Genomic DNA, 23,317 nt, shown 5'->3' with positions numbered 1-23,317 from the left:
TTTTAGTGGATTGTTATTGTGTATTGGTCCCGTGGATTTTTTACTCCTAGTTGGAGTTTTTTCCACGTAAATCTCAGTGTGCTCCTTTTTTTTGCATTTATTTTTATTGCATCGAATTATGTGTTTTAGCCGTCGTCATACCTATTAACCCCCCTCTGGGTAATTGATAGTTTCTAGGTAGATTCTTGAAAGTCCCATAACTTATAAGTGGTATCACAGTAGGGTCTAGATTTTTTTATCATAATGGGTGAAGATGATAATATTAATAGATCTCCTCTTTTTTATCGGACCAAGTATGCTTATTGAAAAGTCCAGATGAGAGCCTTCCTCATCACAATAGATGGGGGAGTATGGCAATCCATGGAATTCGGATGGAAACATCCAACAGATTAAACTGCAATGCAACCATACCTAAGCCACGAAATAAGTGGTCAAAGGATGAGAGCGAGACTTCTTACAATGAAAAAAGGAATTAATACTTTATTTAATGCTCTGTTTCAAACTGAGTTTTCACGCATCTCGGCGTGTGAAACAGATAAGGAGATTTCGGATATTCTACGAGTTACACATGAGGGTATACGTCTAGTAAAAATTTAGAAGTTCAAAATGCTTACTAGCCAATTTGATTCTATTCGTATGGAGGAGTATGAATTTTTTACTGATTATTTTACTAGACTGGAAGATATTATTAATATATGTGCTAATATGGAAGAGAAAATCTCAGAATTTTAAATTGTAAGAAAGATTCTTTGTGACACCCCAATAATTCCACTTCGGATAGGAATGTGATTGCTATTGGGTATATAAGAAAACTCCAGCTTAGCAATAATAACTGAGCTTAAGTATTTTGGGAGGATGGTTTTGACCCAATGAGTTATTATTGCTAGTGGAACTATCACGCCGAACTCATTGGGCCGCACCGAGCCCACCCCACCCGCGCCTGCGCGAGCACCCCGCCCGCTCCCCGCGCCTGCGCCCGCACCCCGCCCGCTCCCCGCGCCTGCGCCCGCGCCCGCGCGCGCCGCGCTGCCGCCTGCGCCCCGCTCGCACCCGGCCCGTCGGCTTATTCCAGTGACAGGGGTGAAAGGCCGCCCTCGAATCTTCTCCTTCCGTGAGCTCAGACACGCAGGAAACGCTGTTCGCCATGGCGCCTGCCTCGACCTCCACCGCCGCCCTATCCCTAAAAGAGTACCTCAAGAGGTACCAATCCGACGCCGACGACCCCAACAAGGCGAAGGCGAAGGCGAAGAAGAAGAAGCGGAAGTCCAAGCCCCACTCGACGGGCGGCGTCCTCGTCGTCGACGAAGACCCCGTGTGGCAAAAGCCCGTTCGGATCGAAGAGGACGAAGCCGACTCCCCCGGTATACTCCCCAAGCCCTCATCCTAACCCGAACCCTAACCCTAATGGTTGTTGTTGCTTTTCCCTGATTTATTATTGGATTGCCTTTTGTTGTTGTTGTTGTTGCTCGGGCGAAGGAGAAGAGCAACCTCAGATCGACGAGGATATAGAGGTGAAGCGCATGAAGCGCCTCGAGGCTATCCGCGCACGGAAGCCCTACCACGCAATTGCTGAGGACGGGAGCGGCTGGGTGTCGGTGTCGGATCCCTCGAAGCTCTCTGATGTCGCCAAAGGCGGCGGCGTTGGTGATCTCTCCCCACCGCGGCAGCCCCGTGCGCGGTTTGACACCCCCTCTCCAGAGCGGAGTCCGGACCGGCCGGACCTATCTCCTCTGCGGCGGCAGCAAAAGAGTGATGAAAATGTGGAGTATACGCCACCGCCGACCAGGAAGTTATCTGAGGATTTAGCGCCTCCGAGAAAGGGTCGGGGCCGAATTGATTCTCCTCCCCGGCGGCATGTGCGCCATGACTCAAAGGAGCCTCCGGACATTTCTCCTCCGAGGAGCCGCAGGGGTGATGCGAAGGTGAAGGATATGTCACCGCCGAGGAGGAAGTTACCTGAGAATTTATCTCCTCCGAGAAAGGGTCGTAGGCAGGTTGCTGATGGTGAGGAGCTCTCTCCTCCCCGTAGGCGTGTGCGCCATGACTCTGAGGAGCTTCTGGACCGTTCTCTTTCGAGGAGAAGTCACAAGGGCGACGGCAAGGTGGAGGATATGTCACCCCCTAGGAGGAAGGTATCTGAGGATCTATCTCCTCTGAGAAAAGCTTGGAGGACGGTAGCTACTGATCGTTCCCCCGAACGGAAAGCTGGGGAGGGCCCGCCAGAGGACATTTCTCCTCCTTGGCAGCGCGGCCCCCATGACTCAGAGGAGCCTACGGACCTTTCTCCTCCAAGGCGAAGCCAAAAGGGACGGGCCGTCGACCAATCTCCATCCCGTAAAGCTCATGGTTCTCCTGCTGCAGACCTTCTTGCTCTGCGAAGGAACCGGAAGGATTCTTCACCAGATCTTTCTCCACCTAGAAGACGGAAGGAGGTGGCTTTGGGAAAGGAGCCACCTAGAGCCGGGTTATTTTCCAAGCAGGAGTTCAAAGAAGAGATCGACAAGAAGAGGGAGGAACAGAAATCTAGGTAACTAGCTAATAAGTTTGATCTATGTTCATTCGCTTTCTGTGTTGGCTTGTTAGTGAAATGGTCACTTTGACATGTAATGAACTTGATACGTGTAGATTTGCTTCCATTGATCCTTCGAAGAGTGGAAGAGGAGCAGAGCCAGTATTTCGCGATAAATCAGGTTTGCTTATTTCTTTTGCTATATGTCTAGTCATTTTTGCCTTGGCTTTAGGTTTTAGTGCCTCAGTTGGCAGTTGGTTTTTAGAATTTATTGTTATAGAATTTATTGTTACCTGAGTTTATTGCTCTTGTAGGAAAAATTATATCAAAGGAAGAACTGTTAAAATCAAAGGAAGATGACAAGCCAAAGGTATATCGTTGTTTATTTGATCATTTTCCCATTGTTGTTTCCTCTTTGCTTCTGTATTTCAGAGCTACGTTGTTACCAAATAATTACAAAAATCATCTGCTATTTTGTTTTGTTTTTTGACTTTTTTTTGGTGCAACTTTTTTTTTTGTGCCGGAGAGGGGGGTGGGGGGTGGTGGTTGGTGGTGGGTTTTTGGTGGGGTGGGGTGCGGGGAAAACTCTTAATAAAATTACCAATATAGTCCAAATAGGAGAAAACTAAGTTTAGATACATTGAGGGACATGCCATGATAGTTGATATGGTAGAGTAAGTTTTGAGTTCTTTGAATCTGTTTGTGATGTGGTGGCCCTTATTTTCCTTCCTCCTCTTTTCTCGTCCTATTTCTCCTTATATTATATCTTCATGAAAAGATAGCGTCAATCTGTTGAATGATGTTCTATGACCTTCTTTCTCCCTCTGTCTTACCAATGAAGACAAACAATCATCTATGATTATTCTCTACATTCCCAAGGTTGCATCAAATTACTATTAGAGCGAAAGATCTTGTCATTTGAGTCAAAAATCTGTTCATAGTTAGATGTTCAAGCCAACTTTCAAAATTCAAAGGTCCTGCCCATTATAGCAAAGAATTTTACACTACTTCGGTGGAGCAACAGATAGGAGGAATTCAAGATACCCCTATTGAATCTCCCTTTGTTACAGATAAGCAGTATTAAGAAGTCTCATGACTTCTTTCTAAAGATAAAGAGGATGATGGAGACGAGAGATAAGAAGAACTCGACTGAAGAGCCGGTCGAGTTTGTGATTGAAGATTTGCTGACTGTTGTTGATCAAGGAATTGTCGCCCCAGACTGTATGATGAGATTGTTGAGTCCAGTATATGAATACAGCAACACTGGCTACCAATATCCTTGAGTTCGGTAATTTTAGTCATGATTAGTTAAGTTTTTAGGGAGGTGGCTATTAGATTTTCGGCATCTTGGGACAAATTTTTGTCCATTCCTTACTGATAAGGAAGCAACCTAGTTAGTTGCAAATATCACTTAAATAAGATTCATAGAGGAAAGAAGTAAGTCATGCTACAAGTATGGTTTGCAAGAACCTTATTTTGATTGTAGATAAGGTTATAGTAAATTTGGATGCTGTCCCAAGGCATCTTGATGTCATAAAGAAGAGAATATCCCAGTATAATGTATGTCATATAATTAGTAAGGAAAAATTAGCTTTTGGCCTTAGACCTTAATCTTCTCCTTGTTTTTTTTTCTCGTTCCATTCCTCATTTTTCTTATTTTTCCCTTCCAAATAGAGCATCAATTTCAATGAACACTATTCGATGACTTTTATCCTACATTCAAAGATCTTCAGTACATTGACACCTATAAAATATGAACTCTATAAACATCATATATATGAGGTTGCTGCACTTGAAATGTAAATTGGAGTTGCTAGACAACATTGAAAATCGCACCAAGTAACATGGGCAGTTGCAACCAGCATATGAAACTACATCAAACTAACAGAACATCAGCAAAGAATTTATGTTTATTTTGGATTTTTTTATTTTGTATAATATAGATGGCATATCTCATTTTGAAATACTGTTTATATTGATCTTTTATATTTTCTTTGCTTTTAACACATTGAGTTAATCGAATGTTTCACAATCCGATGCATAATTTGATCCATCTTGACCTTTTATCAGATTTGTCTCTGTTTTCATGACAATATCAAGTGTGACTAAATGTTTGAAACAATGACTTGGCTCCAGGCACGCCTTGGACAGGGGATGTGCAGTAGATGCGTGAACAATGAGCATCCGATGCACGTCCGGAGATAACTGAAAGGAAAAAAAATAGATGCAAAGAGTGTTGGCGTCATTGTGCACGCAAGCCCTCTCCAAAGGAGAGTTCTTATAATGAACTCTTAAGAGGGAAAAGTTATAGTCTACACCCTGATTGTCCCTGCATGTCATAAACTTCAGCAAATATTTGATTACTAACACCTTAAAATCAAAATTTAACTCGATATATGGGATCTATAACATCTAAAAGGTCTTGTAAAAAGAAAATCATAAGTTTGGAATACCTATTACATAAGTATTTAGTAGTGGGGTAGATTTGTAGCTTTCGGCCTTCGACTTTATAATATTAACCCATTAGCTAGAAATGTGAAGCAACTAGCTTTTCGCCTTCGATACCTTGTAAGGAGTTAAAATCAAACTTCAATGTTACAATCACAGAAGAAAATCATTGTCGTCCACGAGTTATCAGTGAAATGATGATTAACTCATTTTGACATCCAAACAGGTCCTAAAGCTTATGCACACTGTTCTGGTGCTTATTGTTACAAATCTACCCTACTACTATGGATCATAGTAGCATTTAAGAAAGCCATTTCTTGACAAGCATGAGATTCCGTGTGTTGGCCTTTGCCCTTTGGGATATTTTTCTTTTTCACAATTTTATTAATGGAAGAACTATCCTTTTCTACTTGATATATCGTGTTAATATGCAAAATTTTCTACTTGATATTTTATGTAAATATGCAGACAACCATTCTCTTTTGTCCGTTGACAGTGTAAATATGCTTTTACATGTTAAATATGTTATTAAATGTTGCGTATGCAGTTTTTAATGTCTTAGCAAAGTGCCTTATAGTTGCCTAGCGGTGTGAATTGGCATGTCATTGAACACTTCAAATTTAAATGGGTCTGTATCTGTATAATTATATCTTTGTTTTGGGGGCTATATATAAATAAGCACTTTAAAGATACATGCCTATGTTGACTAGTGTCTTTCTTTCTCTAATTTTTTCTAATCATACAAATACCTCTTAAGATAAGAATGTTTTTTTGCTAACTTAAACGCTAATAGGCATTTGAAGAGCTATCATGAAATAACTTTTCTTTGAGAAAATGACCGGTAGATTGGATAATGCCTTAAAGATGTTTGTTCTGTTTTAGTGTCACGTGGTGGATATAGATATATTAATGGTTACTGTAAAAGTAATATAGAGGTGGAAGGTGAAATATGGAAGTGCATGTGTCGGGAGGAGGGAATCTTTTTGGAATTAAGGATTGGAATGTGAAGGTTCCAAAGTTTGTCACCAAAAATCTTTTTCGGTTCCAATTGTGTGTAGCATATCGCATTTTGAAGCGATGAAGAATACTGTTGACAAGTGCCTAATATGTTAACATTGTGCACATATAAGTGATCGAATTTTGCACCAATTTGCCTTAATTGGAGACTGATTTCTAGCACAAAGATTCTGCTTATATGACTTTTATTAGTTAGGGACCAGTTAATTTGTTTACCAGTGAAGGGTATCTTTATGGAGATGGTGAGAATTACTAGGTTTTTTACTGTATTGCTAGCCGAGATGTTTTGGTTAATATTCTTGTTTATTAATAGCAGAAAACTACTTGCCCCTTTCTTATTTAAAATAATTCCTTTTGAGTTTCTTGCATGAGTTTTTTAATATGTTACTGTAATGTTAATGCATGAGTGTTAGAAACAGGTATGTGTTGGTCAAGTTGATTCATGTTGGATCTGATACTTGTTTCTACTGCACAATTTGCTAGCAAAACACAGAGCAATATAGAATGCAAACATATTTAGGTAATTGGTATGTGTTGCTTTTGAAGATCGTAATATTTTTAGTAATATTTCACCCTTTACGCTCGGCGGTGAAAGGAGCTTCTATTTGCATGAATGTGGAATTCTAATAATTTACTTGTTTGGTAGTTAATTATAAAACTTGTGGTGGTTTAGTTATTTTATGGAAAATGTTTACCTAAACTAGGAAGTTGATGTTTTACTAGAGCGGTTTTGACTCATCGTCAGTATGGAGCTGATGTTTTTTAATATTTCACGCGTTTTAGTAAGGGTCCTGATTATACAAAGAAAGATACTTAAAACAAAAAAAGAAAAGAAAAACCCTTACAAAGTAAATTTTATCACGCATTGTTTATTAATTGCCATTTTTTTCCTAGTGTACATTATCAATGATATTATCAATTGCTTTATGAAGATATCAATGTCATATGATTTTTATAATTGTAATGTTATTTCTGCTGCATTCCCTATTGACATTTTGTTTTTTACTTTCAGGAAGTGAAATTGGAATGGGGTAAGGGCTTAGCTCAAAAGCGTGAAGCTGAGGCTAGAGCACTAGAGCTAGAGATTGAGAAGGATAAACCTTTTGCACGATCAAGGTAAGCATGAAGAATAATTGATCTCCAGTTCTTTGCAATTTATAATGGTTTAATCAGTCATAATAATTTGACAGCTTATAGAAATCAATTCTGATGAGAAAAATCCTGTTTAGTGTGATGTGCAAAGAAACCCCTACTCAATTAACTGTTTCCTTCACCTATGTTTTCTGCATATCACAAATATGGAACACGTTGTTAATGAAGGATAATAAATTCAAATCTACTAAACCTCCCTGATTGGTATGACCAAGTGTATGTAGTTGCAACATCAAATCTTTCTTGATCATAGGATAAAAGATTGTGAAAAGCTGATTCCGAACTTCCCAATTTATGGAAATTCGCACATGTATTGTCTCTTCTCGATCTGTGGCATAAGGACAGAGGGGCGGACTACCTTATGTCATGTTACTTCTGTTCAACTAAGGATTGGTTTCCTACTTATCCGTTCATAATGATAAGCACATTGATAATCCGTTACCATAAAAAGGGGTTTCTTCTCATTGTCTTTCTAGCTTAAGCTGCAGCAATAAATTACACTTGCGGTGTTGTTACTTTAGATGGCTGATCTTGTTAGCAGGTATTCCCTTGCAATCAATTGCTCTTGGGTAAATTAAAATGTGGTCCCTGTTGATTTCCTGGATTTCGTTGACATTTTCTGAGTTTTAGTTGTAACAATTTAGTACCTGAAGTTCGTTCTGTCTAACAATTAATTACTGTATTTAATCTACAAGTTGCAAAAGTACCATGTTAGCATCATATTATTAGACTTCCTTTAGTAAGATTGAAACTCTGAAGGAAAAAAATTGAAACAGAGGTCGAATGTTGTTAGGGAGGAAATTTAAACCAAGAACAAAGTTCAGGAATAAAATTATAACTCTTGAGAATGAAACTGAAATCGAGGTCATACTTACTGGACTAAATTGTTATAATGAAAATTTTGTGGATGAATCAAAACCCAAGTCAAACTTTGATTAGGCTCCTTTGCAAAAAATAAATATAGCTGTCATTAATCAGGTATCAACCTCTAATTCATGTAATGATTCATTTAATTTCTACCCGCAGAGATGATCCAGATCTCGATAAAATGTTGAAGGAGAGGATCCGATGGGGTGATCCGATGGCACATCTAGTTAAGGTACATCATTTGGCTATGGGGAAATATCATTACTGTTAGCACTGTGATTGACTCGTTTATCTATCTATTGCAGCGGAAGAACCCGGAGCCTATTTTGGAAGATTTAGGTGTTGATGTGAAGATGAAAGAGTCTGGCTTTATAATTCCTCAGACAATTCCGAGTCACAGTTGGCTGAAACGTGGAATAGATTTCCCTCCTAATCGCTATGGTATAAGGCCAGGCCGGCACTGGGATGGAGTAGATCGTAGCAATGGTTTGCCCTTCTCCCACCACAATTTTGGCATTTTTCTTTATTTCTTCTGCTTTTGGTTGTTTTCATAGATCGTAGTTGTTACTTTCTACTTACTTTCTATAGCTACAGGGAAACAATTTTTCTTACATTCAGAACAGAAAGCCATTTTCGTTTTGATGATTAGTTGTTGCTTCCTTCTAGACTTCCAAGTCAACGGACATTGTCTCAAGCTAGTCGTTCACCATCTATTTGAGTATGCCTATTACTGTAATTCTGATCCTTTATGTTGCTGGTAATGCTTTTAGTTGATTTTTAATTTTGACATATTTCTACCGGCCATCCAACAGATTGTATAATCTTGGTGAAAATTTAGACAATCGGTTTGTCATAACATCTTATCACATGTTGGATCTATCGACATATCTGAGGATTAGCACAAACATCTTATCACATTGTTTGATCTATCAATATATCTGAGGATTAGCTTTTATACTGTTAGGTCTAAATGTCATTATGTTATATCAATAACTCCGCGTGTTCTTCTCAGTCCTTGTTGTCTTGACATGCAGTTTGTAAGATCTTATATTGCTTTAAGGGTGCGTTTGGTTCGCACTATGAAAGATTACTAGCAATAAAAAGATGTCCGAGAATCTTATTTCTATTCATCCTATTACTAAGAATGTGGCATTTCTGTGTTTGGTTCGCACGGTTATATTATTTAGTCATGTTATTTAAGTTTACAAAAAATATACAATTTATTTATTTGTTTTTTTAATTAATTTTAGATAATGCCACAAAAAATTTCAACATCTTTTTAGAAAAAAGGGAGAGAAAGAACATAGGTTAGAGAGAGAGAGAGCATAATTAAAGAAATAGGAAGAGAAATAGAGTCGAGATTAGAGGGGGAGAGAGAGCTTAGTTTAGAGAGAGAAAAAGAGTTGAAGTTTAGAGAGAAAAAAATAAGTTTAGAGAGAGATACGAGGTTGGAATGTAAAGAAAAATAATACCAACTAGCCGGCGGGTAGGGAAAAAGAAAGAGATTAGATATATTATGATTACTCTAATCCATTAATATGAGGATACCCACCCTCCCTCAAGGAAATGAGATTACTATTTTGGGATGAATCTCATTCCCAAGTAAATCTAATATTACCAGCTAAATTACTTAGTATGTTTAGCCAAACACCGTCATATTTTTTTATTCCTATTGAATTACTAGGAATCTTAAAAAGATAGCGCAAACCAAACGCCCTAAGAGGTAAATAGGATGCCCCAAGTTAGTTCATTTCAACTGCTCTGCTTTCTATATTTACCTAGTTCTTGACTTGTTTGATGATATATTTTGTTTTTACTATCTTTGGAGTAAAATCTGCTGTAATAATATGGAGAACTATCAATAGAGACTTGGAAGTATTGTCAGATATATGACGTATAATATGTTACAAGCTTTAATATATCTTGTGAGATATATGCTTGTTTCCACCATTTTCTTTTAGTAACATCTGCTATAATAATACGGATAAATTTTAGCGGTGGAGACTTGAAGATCTTGTGAGATATATGATGTATAATATAACACAAGCTTTTGATTAAGAAATCTGGCTTGCTATGCCACCCTAAGGTTCCTTAAAAAGCTGAAATAGGCAATTGAGTGATCTCAACACGTTAAGGACTGAAAATGCGTAACAGATAATAGTATTTTCCACCAGTCTTTTATATAGTTTGCCCATGTTTATGATGAATTAGATGGTCGAAGCATCAGTCAAGGGGTTAGTATTTGTAGTTATATTTCATTTTGGTGATTAAAATGTCGTTGACCGTAAAGTGTAGCACTTCTATAAAGTACATTCAGTCTGTAGAGAAGTTTGAAGAATTTTGGTAGCACATGTTGTGTATTGCAAAGAATGATGTTTGTGATATTTTTGCTTTCGCTACTTGCAGGATTTGAGAAAGAATTGTTTAAGAGACAGAACGAGAAGCAGGCAACCGAGCAAGAAGCTTTTTTATGGTCCGTCTCTGATATGTGACACGCTCAGTATGGTACCATCCTGCTAGATAATTCCTTGTATATTTGCACTATAAAGCTTCTGCTGCTATACTGGAATATTGTTGTTTTGTGTAAGTTGGTATCATTCTTAAAAGTTTTGCTGTAACCTAGATGAGCGAGAAATGTTCTTCCTTTTTGATATTCACAGTCACCGATCGTGTTTCTACACGACAGGAATCTCCTGGTTTCTAGAGCGGAGAGGTATGCAAATTTTTTGCTCTTCACGGTTTGCGAATCTGGATAACTACTTTGTAATTTTTCACTGTCTGTTTAGATCAATTATATATGAATATAGTAGCATCTTTTGCCGTGCTTATCACTGTACTAGTAAATTCAGATTTTTTTAAAAAAATTTTCTTTTCAAGGATAATAGAATTTTCACATGGCTGGATCTTTTTGTGATGCTAACTAATATTCGGCCATTGCCTTTCTCCTGATATTTGAGTTGTTGCCTTTTGTAGCATTGGACTGTCGTGCCTCTGTCATTGTCGCATAACAACAGTTGCAACTCCTGGGTCCATTGGGCAGATGTTTGACTAAGTTCTCATTTTGGTATTGTTGCAAATTCTGTTGCTTTGTTTTTCTTTTATTTTTTTTGAAAGAAAGATAGCATGAAACCGTTTCGTTTATTTTTTTTAGAAATAAACTTAGCTGGAAATGTGAATCAATTAGGATTCGAATTTGGAACTTTGGTACCAACTGTCAAGTTTTTTGCTACTTGCGCTAGGGACGGTCGGTAATTCTTTTGCTTTGTTAAACACAGATTTTAAGCAGCGGAGCTCGATGATGTATGGCCGAGGACGCCAAACGAGGTTTGTTTGTCAATGGGAAAATCTAAAACTCAGGCCTCGTTTTGTATTATTGTTCTTTCTTTAGCTTTTTATATTAGTGTAGGGTTTGCGCTTTGCTGCCTATACTTCTCTATTTTATAAATATATTAGTGCTAATAATTTTGAAAAGGTGAAGATATAAAACTATATATTTTGAAATAAGGTAACAAATGAATCTTCTATATAATCTTAATTAGTAATGGAAGAAACTTACATGTTTTCTAATATAATTTTTTTTTTTTGAAAGGTCAACTATTAATTTCTTCTACTGACATCATCAAATGCTTATAGAATTTTCCTTGAAAAGCCAAATTTATTGTTGAATAGACTTGAAATACAAATAAAATTAAACGATTCGGTGTAAAATATTTTCTATGTATGAATAAAAAATCTAATTGTTAGAAGAAAAAAAATATTCATAACGCTACTTAATACATAAAATGCTGCTTTTTAACCATCTATGGTAGGTGCAGTATCAATTATTTATCAATTTTAAAGTTCCAAAAAATATAAATAATGATACAGTAATGGGAGGATTTTCACCTTGGACGGTAAAAGGGAGATGAACCTAAAATAAAAAAAAAATGAATCTAAATTATAATTATCCAATAATCCACAAATTAACTACTCTACATCATGTACAAAAAAAAAAAATTAAGATTATAAGAAGGCCAATTTGCATAAAAAATCTACAACTTTTGCAAAATTGGGCCGTCTTTTTTCGATTTTGTAAATTTAGTACGAATTTTTCGCCACCTAACAAAAATTTAGGGGTGGAAACGAGCCGAGCTCGAGCGAGCTTACCTCGGCTCAAATTCGGCTTGAAATTAATTTCGAGCCTAAATTTAAGCTCTTCAATTCCATATTATTTATTTTCATTTACACAGTAAAAAATAAATAAATTATATAGGTAAATATTAGATTAAACTATTCAATCCTATATAACTAAAATTAAAATTTTATATGAATAAAAATTTTTTACTTTAAAAATATTCTGTATATCTTCCCAAGCATACAATTAATAGCAAGGTAGGCAACGACGGGCATATACTGTTACTTGGTAACTTGGAGGGCTTCCGGCTTGGCCACTTAGGGTGAGAGACAGAAAAAGAGAAAGAGAGAAACATATTGAAAATTTAGAGCTCTGTGAAAGAAAGAAAGAAAGAAAAAATGTATAAATTTAGTGAAATTTTGCTCTTTTATTTGTCTATTGGGTTTGTTTTTATGGGCCAACAACATTGGCCCAATTTTAACTAAACTCAGATTATTCACTCAGCCTATATATAATTAAAATATATTATATTTATATATTTTTTTAATATACATATATTGTAGAATTACTATGCTATAAAAAATATAGAGGATTTGATACTTCCGAATTTTTGACCATTTGATTAAGAATTGTATGGTTGGGATGATTGCATAAATTATTATAATATTTTAATTTTAAATTTTTTAATTTAAATTTTAATTTATTTATATAATATAATTATTATAAAATTATTATAATATTTAAATATAAATAATATGATATTAATATAGCACAATTAATAATTTTATAATAAAAATAATGTATTATAATATATAATATTTATATTTATATAATTTAGTTAATTTATTTTATAATTATAATTAAGTTTGAAATTAAGCATGGGAATAGCACTATTCCACCGAAATGGTGGAATAGTAAAAAGCTTGCTATTCCGGGATAACCGGGAATAGCAAGCTTGACCGATAAAATATCCGGTAAAAAATATCCGTTTGGCGGAATAGCAGGGAACTTTCGTATCCCTGCTTATCCCCGAACCAAACGTGCTAGGATATTGAATGGTTCCTACAAGGTAATAATAATATTAATCCAAAGATAGAAAAATGATTAAAGGGCGATCTAAGAATCAAAAATCGAAAGCACCAGATCTCTATACTGTCGATAGCATAGTAGCTCTATATATATATATATATATAATAATTATATATATTATATATATATATATATATATAGGGTTCGGCTACTATACTATTATTAGTCGATCGCCTACTCATATGTCGTTTTCGATGATTGAGCTTCCGAATCGACGATCATACTGTTAAACGTTATCTAGAACATTTGAAACATCTAGAAATCAAATTTCATAATTTTCACATCATTTACCTTACAGATCAAAAAGCTCACAAAATTGATAATTTTTAACGGCCGTATAGAATACTTGCTAGTTTAACGGTGCAAAAGAATCCGAATAGGTTGAATTTTGATAAGAAATTCTATTCACTACCTAGATAAAGATTATATAATCCGATCTTAAATTGAAGATCCGATCATCTCATTTTTAGGACATCGTTCGATTTTGACCGTTCATTTATGCCCATTTGATGGAGCTTTATTATGATTTCGAAATTTACGAAATTTATTTTCTAGATTTCAAATACACTAGATCATATTTAACGGAGTGGATCGTCGATTCGGAAGCTCCACATGGAAACAATTATGAGTATAGGGCTCCAATACTCATAATAGTATAGTAGCCATGCATACTCTGTAGTATGAGTATTCAACAAAAGGTACTACCTCGAAGGCTTAGCTGCTAGGTGAGGCAATTTATACTAGATCACATAAACTTTGAGATCTTTTATTTAAAGCATTTAAAAGCTTTAGTATTATTTCAGGTAGTTTACCCGTATTTTACTTGCCAGTTTTAGCTTGCTACAGGATTTTTACTTACTAGCCTAGGAAGTTAAATTCTAGCCTCAATAATTAGAAATAGATCCATCACTTATCTTAAAAGATAGTTTTTAAGTTGGATAAGCCTAAGAAAACGTGGCAATTTGATCGTTCATAAGATATGGCCGGCAATTTTTAATAGTTAAAACACTCGAAAACTAGCATTCCATTTACTACAGCTTTTTAATACTTTAAACTAAAGATCTACAAAGTTTACAAGATCTATTGCAAATTGTCATACCTAGCAGCTAAGCCTTCGAGTTAGTAGCTTTTGCTGAATACTCATGCTCCCGCTAGCATGATTATTATCATATCATCGGCTTGGGATATATATATATATATAATATATATATATATATATATATATATATATATATATATATATATATATATATATATATATATATATATATATATTCATTCGAGCTTTTCGAGCCTAATTCGAACGAGCCGAGTAATGCTCAAGCTCGGCTTAAAATGAATTTCGAGCCTTTTTTTTTTTGTTCAAGCTCGGCTCATTTAATTTCGAGTCGAGCTCGAGCGGGCCAAATATCGAGTCGAACGCGAGTCGTACGGCGCCTACCAGGGCATTAAATGAGCTCCGCGTCGGGTTATGCAACCTTCTAGTCATCGTCGTCTTCTTCGTCTACGCCGGGTTGTCGTCTTCCTCGTCCGCAGTCGCTATGGCGGCAATGGGCGAAGGTCTTCCTCGTCGTACTTGTTTCAGCGGCAGCGGCGGTGGTTACGGGGGCGAAAAATAAAGTCGTCGTGGTTGGCAGCAGCGGTGGTACTGATAGCGGCCACCGCCACTGAAGGGGAGTGAGGCAAAGAAGAGGTCGAGAAAGAGGATGTTGTTGGGAAGGATAGGACCAAACAGATCGGCATTAAGATTGATTCGCACTACCTGAAGCGCTTCAGTTGCTGTGAGCCCTTCGGATCTCCGCTCTATCATGTTCGGAAAAAGACTCCACAATCAGTAAAAAATAGAATCGAGCAAGAGTAATAAAGACCTACAAAAGTTTTCAAACCTGAAAGAGAAGAGGGCCAATGGGCTTGCAGCAGTTGAAGCACTCCAGATAGTGGGAGTCGATCTTAACGTCGATTTATTAGATCGTACCCTCACAACTGCCACCTTCTCATCGACGATTCATTCGCCTCTTGCCCCTTCGGCAGCTGCCGCTGTGGGCACCACCCCGTCGGCAGCCATGACGACTTTTATTTCCACCTCCAGAACTTCCACCTGCGTCGCCGAAACAAACATGATGATGAAGAGCTTCGCCCACCGGCCCTGCCGCCACTATAGCCACTGCAGATGAGGAAGATGCGACGGACGACCATCATCTGACGCCGCCGTCGCACTAGTTGCGTTTATAGGGAACGCCCTACATCGCCGTCACCTCCTTGACGAAGGGTAGCATCACCTTTACCCTCCTTTTATGTTAGGAGAATCCTAAAGCCCTGGTGGAAATAATGTATCAAATAGTGCAACATAAGGATTGAAGTTCACAATTATATGGGAGATTTACTTTTAACTAGCTAGAAATTGTGCAACATCACTTAAAAGGATTACTTTATTGCCTTAAACATACAACAATAACCACAATAATGCAAACTTTTGTCTGCAGAAACGAAAATACTGCAATATATACTTTGAAGAGTGCAAATTGTCTGTGCAGTAATGCAACGGAAAATGCACGTGAAGAACCATTGGGTAATAGGAGAAAAGACGTTTGTTATCCTTGGGTTGTGTAGTAGCCGATCGGTTTTCCTTCCCGAGAGAAAAATGTTGTAATATTTTCCTTACTATGCAAGAACATATCTCGAGGAATAAGCGTAAACGTAATGATATCGTCGACGTTTTTTTACTAGTAAGGTACTTATGAAAGAGTGAAAATTGGTGCTACCGCACAACAATTTCACCAATTGGTGCAATGTATCTCCAAATAGTGTAATATAACTTCAAAGGAATGTAGACTCTTGGAGAAACCCCCCCTCCCTCTCTGTCTCGCTCGAGACAAAGCGGCACGCAGGTGCGTGCCGGCGACACGTACTGTGCGTGCCGCCCAATTTTATTTTATTTTATTTTTTCCTTTTTGGCCCTTTTTTTGGCATTTTCTTTTTTTCTTTTATTCTCTAGGGTATCGAGCCACCCACCCCCCACCCCCNTATATTGTCTTTTTTTTTTCACTTTTGTTATCTTTTTTTCAACTTTTTTTTTTTTTGCTTTTTGACGGATACTTTTTTTTAAACTTCTTATTTATCAATATATGAGCAAATTTTTAATTGACATATGCGATCCCTCCGCTTCCAACGCAGACATCTATTTTTTTCACAAAATATTTTGTCAAAATTTGTCGCACCGCAAAGCTTTTGGTGAATCAGGAGAATAAAAATCGATCTCCCAAATAAATTTTGATCAGATATTTTTAAAAAGAATGAAAGAAAAAAAATATGAATGTAATATCGAGAATATATGACTTTCTCACAATACGAGCAATACTTATATCAATATTGTCAAATAAATCTTGTATCTGCAGATGACAATCTGCCATATGATCAAGCGCGACGATCTATGCGGAATTAAGCAGTCATCTCTATGTAAAGATGTAAATTTAAATAATTATTATACTTGTGAATTTTATTATTGTATCTTAATTTCTATTCTACATCAGGTATAGTTGTACTTTACTTACAAAAAGCTTATATGTATGTTAATTGATGAGTATAGTAAGATATATATAGTATATATTCATAATTATTTATTTAAATCTTTCAAAATAAAATTATAAAAGTTTATTGAAACCAAAAAAATTAAAATAAACCCGTGTCAAAGCTTGCCAGTAATTAAGAACATGCTAAATTAGAAATAGCTTAAAAATACTCCCAAAAGATAGTGTCAAATTTTCGTTCTCTTCAATGAGACTATAATATATGCAAGTTTCTAAACTTAACGATTTTTCTAATATGCACTTTAATTTTTAGGTTCACTTTTCTTTTTCTATTGATTTTTTTTCCCTAGCATATACAAATTTCACTTTTTAACTTCATGCTTTTTTTTTCTATTAATTTTTTTATAAAAAATTAATTTCCTCCACCATGAAAGATAATAATGAAGGTTTCTTATATCACTAGTGTAGTGACCCGCGCGTTGTACCGGGTAAATACTACTAAAGTAAAAATTTGTAGAGAATGAAATATCAACAAAAAAATATTGTTTTTAAAAAAACATACATTATGATTGGAAAAAAAAAATTAATCATTCAAAAATTGAATTAACTATGTTGAAGAGATATGGCATATCATGCAAAACTCAGGTATACTAATAACTTTCATAAAACAATCATCAAATATAATTAGTGTAACAATTATAGCATATCAAAAGAGTATCAAACTATATGAAGTACCAGAAAACTACTGAGATTTAAAATATGTATAACTCACCTACTTCAATTTTTCAACGTTTGCTTAACAGGCATATATAACAAAGAATTATAGAATAACTTTAGAGAAAACTTCAAAAACCCCCTATGGTTTCGTATTTTTCCATTTTAGAACCCTGTGGTTTAAAGTGTATCAAGTTAGTATCCTGTGATTTTATTTTTGTATCAAGTTAGTACCCTATGATTTTATTTTTATATCAAGTGAGTACCCTGTGGTTTTTTAGAGAAATGTAAGGCATGATTACATACGAATTGAGGTTTGGAGGAGCTTAGAAGATGTTCAAAGAATTTAGACCAAATTTATTATCTACCTTATTTCCTTTAAAACAACAAAGTGAATTTGGTTTCCAATCCACCATTGTTGCATCTTTGTCATCCCAACTGCAGCGAACGTAATAATGAAAGAAATGTTGCAGACAAAGAAAAAAAAACAGAATTGTTTCATAATCTATGTGATTGAATGCCCTCTACTCATATTTGTAAAACAAAAACAACATAAGAAAACGATAGGTTGTCAACTTCACTGATGTGATAAATGTTTGGTCAGAGGACTCCTGATACAAAACCTGTGGTTTATAATGACCGCAAGAAGTGAACACATTTAAAACCACTACCGATTAAGCTCAAATAAGCCCATGTGAAACAATCCGCTATCAATGCAGGAAAAATATAGTTGAGACAACTTCAAAATTGTAAACCTTAAAATATAAAAGATGGCTAGAAGACTTGTGGTACTCATAAAGTGCGAGGAGGTTTGCGTTAGAGAGCACTCCAATTTTTAATTTACAACCACAAATATATTGTATGTCATATTTTTCAAGAAATCTTTCAAAATTCTTGCCCATTAACCCATCACAATCATCTAACATCATCACTCTTTAACTTTCCCACATAGTTATAGTTATTTGAGCTACCCTAAAATTCCTCTGCAGCATGCAATTTATTCTATTTCACTCATACCCAACATCTAGGATTATGTGTAGGCATGTAGGCATGTCGCCTCTGTTAAGGCCATAAGATAGACTCCTTAGTTTCCTAAAAATCTGACATTGAGACATGCAAACATTTGCAACCATCACTCGAAACAAAGGAGCTGAAATTCAAAGATAAGATACCTAGGCCTCACTAAAAAAGCATAATCAAGACAAAAAAAAACCCGGTCTAACATGACGGTTGTCGAGCTCTCCAAACAAAGTCTCTCTACTTGGAACCAGTTGTTAAAAAGTGTAACATTAAGCATATATAGGTGGGCTTATGCTTATGAGATCCATATATGAAATTAAGGAGAAAAGTTTAATAGACAGATATGGATATGATTTGCGTGCTGTACAAAAAATAAAAAATGTCAGCAAGACTACCTGAAAATGTATATGACCAGAAGTTGTAGAGGCATTGTCAAGGAAAACTCGAAATGAGGAATTATTAACTTCAACAGCAATCTGTGTGACTAATCCTAATATCTTTCGGTCCCAAAACAGCGGTAGCTGGTGGCTAACATAAGGCACCAAGTAGACATGACCGTACTCGACAGGATTCCCCTTAGACAAAAAGACATGGACCAATCATAACCACAACTCAAAAAGTATTCTGCACATAGTTTAAGTTTAATTTGTATGAACTGGAGATTCATACTTACATTAGCAATGATCAGAACTCCATCTTTAGGTAGCACTATCAAAGGTAGTAGCTCAGAGCTCTCCTTTTCTCCCTGGCAAACGCAGAAGAGTATTTCCTTCTTGCAATTTTTCATGTAGTTTGACTTTAAAAATCCCAACGGTTCAAGGAAGTTGTTTTCAAATTCCTTAAGAAATTGTGCATTCCATCTGTTATTCAATTAGACAATAAACTTCTTTCTACCACTGATAACCTGCAGAGTGACAGAGTCATTCTGAGAATGTGCTAAAAGCCTAAAAACTAAACTGGAAGACTGATTGCGTCAATTAAAAGCCTTGAAAATGCACCTTAAATTCGCAGGCAGTGACATCGTATTCAAGCTAACCCCTCCAAGCATGAGATTCCCACTATGATGGTAAAGTAGAAGATTACATTAAAATCCAAAAGCAATTAGAAATAGATCCCAATTCTAGAAAGTTATCAACCTGAGAGAGGAGGAAAGTGTCCAGTAAACTCCGACCATCCTCAGCAGTGAAGGAACCTCGGCAGGCATCATTGTCCTTCGGAATAACACCAAGGCTGTAAAGATGTCTTGATACCCGAAAATTTCACAATGCCCCAAAGCAAGAATCAGACAGGATGCAATTTGAGCTCGACTTCCTTTCTTGTTTTCTTTTTTTTAAAAAAAAAATCTTTTCAGCCATTTTCAAACTGTCACAACACATTGCAAACAATATGCTAAAGGTATTCAATAATAGCTCCAATTGTGTTAAAAAAAAGAGCCCTAAGGAAGAAAGAAAAAATATATATACCATCGATCGCTACCAAATCAGAGATGGAAAAAATCAGGAGAGAAATAAAGTTTTTTTGTTGCAAAGAAATTTTTTTCAAAGGCATATTATATAGGCAGCAAGAAGGGACCACGGAGAATGAATCCGAATCATTTTCGTGACCGGAGGGGATGAATAAGCCAAAACGAAACGGCGCGACCGGAAGAAGGGCCAACCATGAACTCGGCCCAACATTCCGTCCAGAGAGGGAACAGGAGTCGGAGCAGCATCTAGAGGGGCGAGCGAAGGAGCAGGAGGTAGAAGACGAAGTTAATTAGAAGCAGGGAAAGTTAAATGGGAAGCAGAGTGCGAAAAGAAATTTGGTTGGGTGGATCTTAAGATGACAGGTAGGGCCCACAAAAGTTAAAATTATCCATCCATTAATTAATTAGTAAAGTATGTTAAGATGACAGGTAGGGCCACAAAAATTAAATTAAGCTAATGTTGCCACGTGGACAAAAAGAACGGACTTTCATAAGAATTATAGATAGATATCCTTTTGATTCTTCAAAATAACGATTAAATACAAATTTTTTCTAATTTTTATCAACCATACAATTTAAGAAATTTATTTTCTTCAAGTTATTCTGTAATTCTTATATGAAATTTACAATAGATAATTAATTTTTATTTCTTTTTTCTACCTTTATATAATTCTTAAAATAAAAACGGGTAGTTTAAAATATAAAATAAAATAAAAACTTTAACACAAGTTACAGAATTAAAAAGCATTTGAATATCAGTGACTTCTCAATTAGATCAAACGTAAAAAATATATATATTATAAACGTAAAGATGAAAATTAAAGTGCAACAAAGCCGTGCATTGCGCTGATCACTTGCTAATTAGTTAGTTTTCTAAGATCTTGGATCTATAGAAGGAAACAAATTTCAATCATATTCAATGGAGCAATCTAATCCTCAAAATCAAAAAATAAAGATAGCAGTGCCATAGAAAGAAGCTTTTCAAATCTGGCCCATTTATAAGGAAATTGATTGGATCATCCTATAGAAGAAAATATATCAAGCTGATAATTATTTGCCATATATTTTATTATTTTCTTGTAAAATAGTCTCTAGAATGTTCTCTAATATGTATATAAATATTTATCCTGAAGAATAATAAAGTGTGAAATCTTTTAACCCAATACCTTTGTTATATGGTACAGAGCCACAAGCCTAACTGGCAACATGCTCTGCTATGGAAAAAGAGAATCCTATAAATAATAGTCCTCCTCACATAGCCTCCACCTCTCTACCACAAAATACAAGAACTAATCTTATCTCTATTAATGCAACAGCTCAATTGCCTCTTAAATTAACTCCTTTGAATTATCCGTCATGACGCGCACAATTTAATGCACTCCTTTTTGGCTACTATCTGACGGGATTTGTTGATGGCAGCAAATCATGTCCACCCTCAACAATTATGAATGACGGGAAGCCCACACCAAATCCAGATTTTGCTCTTTGGGTGCGTCAAGATCAACTATTGTTGCATGCTATAATAGCATCAACATCTGAGAATATCATGTCCTTCATTGCCTCTGCCAAGACGTCGTGTGAGGCATGGCGACGTCGTGTGAGGCATGGCAAAAGCTTGCTCATCTATATGCCAATAAGTCTCGATCTTGAGTCATGTCTCTAAAAGATCGTCCTTCTTCCCTCTCGCGAGATACAAAATCTGTCTCTGAATATCTTCAACTTATCAAGACAACAGCTGATGAGCTAGCTATAGTGGATTCTCCACTTGATGATATTGATCTTGTCATTTATACACTTAACGGACTAGGTCCAGAATTTAAAGAAATCTCAGNAACTGCTATGAAAGCGCAAGAGAATCCAATTACTATTGAAGAATTGCATGATAAACTAATAGACTACGAAAATTTTTTGAAGAAAGAAGAAATGTCACATGATGCAACAGTCCTCATAGCAAATTTCACTAGAAGATTTAGTGGCCAAGGTACCAAATCTCTTGGTTACAGCTATAATCGACAAAATCCAAGATCCAACAATGGTCAACGCAACAACAATCAACACGGACCCTCTCGGCCACCCAACTTCTATCGAAAAGCTGAATTTCCTCCATCACATACACAGCGATGATAAAGTACCGACAAACTGTCTACCAACGTTACATGTCAATATTGTGATCGTTCAGGATATACAGCCAAGAAGTGTTACAAACTACATCCACCTTCTGAACCCATGATCAACTTTACATCTTCCAACCGACCTACTGCTCAAGATTGGTTGATGGACTTGGCTGCAACACATCATGTGAACCTTTCACGGAGTATCATGATCCAGATGAGATAGTAGTGGGTGATGGTGTTGGTGCGCAAGCGGAAACGTGTTTTTGTCATCCTCACGAATGCAGAGTCGAAGAGAACCGCTCCAGCGTCCGATCCTGCTCCACCTAAGGGGAAGCAGATGCAAAGCCACGCCACAAACCCTAGCCCAAGGATGGATAGGCATGTACCGTAGATCGCGAAGAGAGAAGGAGAATATTTATTTCATATATTATTATCATGGGAGATTTAGTCTCATATATTTATAGGAATATACAATAATCCAATTAGGATTATTATTCAATATGGGACTAAATAATTATAATTAGATTAGGATAAATATTAGGATATCCCATAAGGGGAGAATCCTAATCTAATACCAACATCTCCCACTTCTCCCCTGAGGGATATTACAGAATTAAAAATTTGGCATCATAATTATCACATCTCCCTAGACGATCTTAACCGGTGCATATAAGAAGGGATGCAGTGTGGGACCTCTGGAGTGCCTCTCTCTCGATTCTTGAGAGAAACCATGTCAAATCTCCACCTGACCGATCACGGTACATCTCGCTCTGCCAGCCTGACCTGGACCCATCAAGTAAATACTAAAACCAAAGCTCTCAACTCGAGACCACAATGGTTCATTACATGCACAATCTCTCTGACCTTTTAAGAAAACATGTTGTAATTATTTATTTACATATATATAGATTTATTTAAAATATGTCCTTTTGTTTTACAACAATAGTTATAAGCCCGGGCTAGTCAAAGGTCAAAGTGAATGTAAATCAAGTATAAACTGATGGATTCTTCTTATTCTGTCCATGTTAGAGAAACATATGGCTGATCGCTTTCCCAAAATACGCCCATTCGGCTAAATCATAAACATAACCATAGGTACGTAAATCAAAGAAGCAGGTATTAGCCAACTGCTCTCTATGATGGAACAATGAGTTTTCAGGTCATGAAGGTCACCTACAAGACCGGCTGTAATATCTCATAACGACGATTCTAGAGTGATCACGTCGTTGTTGGTAATGAGGTCCTGGGGAACGTGCAACACGTCAGGTATGTATCAAAGGT

General features: G+C 36.3%; 2 protein-coding genes across 8 annotated transcripts; one reads left to right on the top strand and one right to left on the bottom strand.

Moving 5' to 3' along the window:
• Positions 966-11,421, top strand: LOC109714106 (BUD13 homolog). 7 transcript variants are annotated; one of them, XR_002217246.1, is made up of 11 exons: positions 968-1,361; positions 1,477-2,527; positions 2,626-2,690; positions 2,824-2,879; positions 6,987-7,090; positions 8,153-8,225; positions 8,299-8,479; positions 10,400-10,493; positions 10,654-10,706; positions 10,967-11,057; positions 11,269-11,421. XR_002217246.1 is itself a non-coding variant. In XM_020238541.1 (8 exons), the coding sequence occupies exons 1-8, from the start codon at positions 1,145-1,147 to the stop codon at positions 8,752-8,754; spliced, it is 1,842 nt and encodes a 613-aa protein (XP_020094130.1). In that variant the 5' UTR covers positions 966-1,144; the 3' UTR covers positions 8,755-8,769. The 7 variants fall into 7 exon arrangements, 2 of the variants coding, with proteins under 2 accessions (XP_020094130.1, XP_020094131.1); XR_002217244.1 differs by having other exon boundaries at positions 10,617-10,706; XR_002217245.1 differs by having other exon boundaries at positions 10,400-10,498.
• On the bottom strand, positions 18,727-19,786 carry LOC109714120 (GDP-L-galactose phosphorylase 2-like). The gene is made up of 4 exons (XM_020238562.1): positions 19,594-19,786; positions 19,456-19,515; positions 19,131-19,317; positions 18,727-19,032 (listed from the first exon to the last, which is right to left on the bottom strand). The coding sequence occupies exons 1-4, from the start codon at positions 19,662-19,664 to the stop codon at positions 18,727-18,729; spliced, it is 624 nt and encodes a 207-aa protein (XP_020094151.1). The 5' UTR covers positions 19,665-19,786.

The sequence above is a fragment of the Ananas comosus genome, linkage group 8, assembly GCF_001540865.1.
Source record: "Ananas comosus cultivar F153 linkage group 8, ASM154086v1, whole genome shotgun sequence".
Taxonomy (NCBI): Eukaryota; Viridiplantae; Streptophyta; class Magnoliopsida; order Poales; family Bromeliaceae; genus Ananas; species Ananas comosus.
Note: the sequence above shows the minus strand (reverse complement) of the source record. Positions and strands in the feature narration are given on the sequence as shown.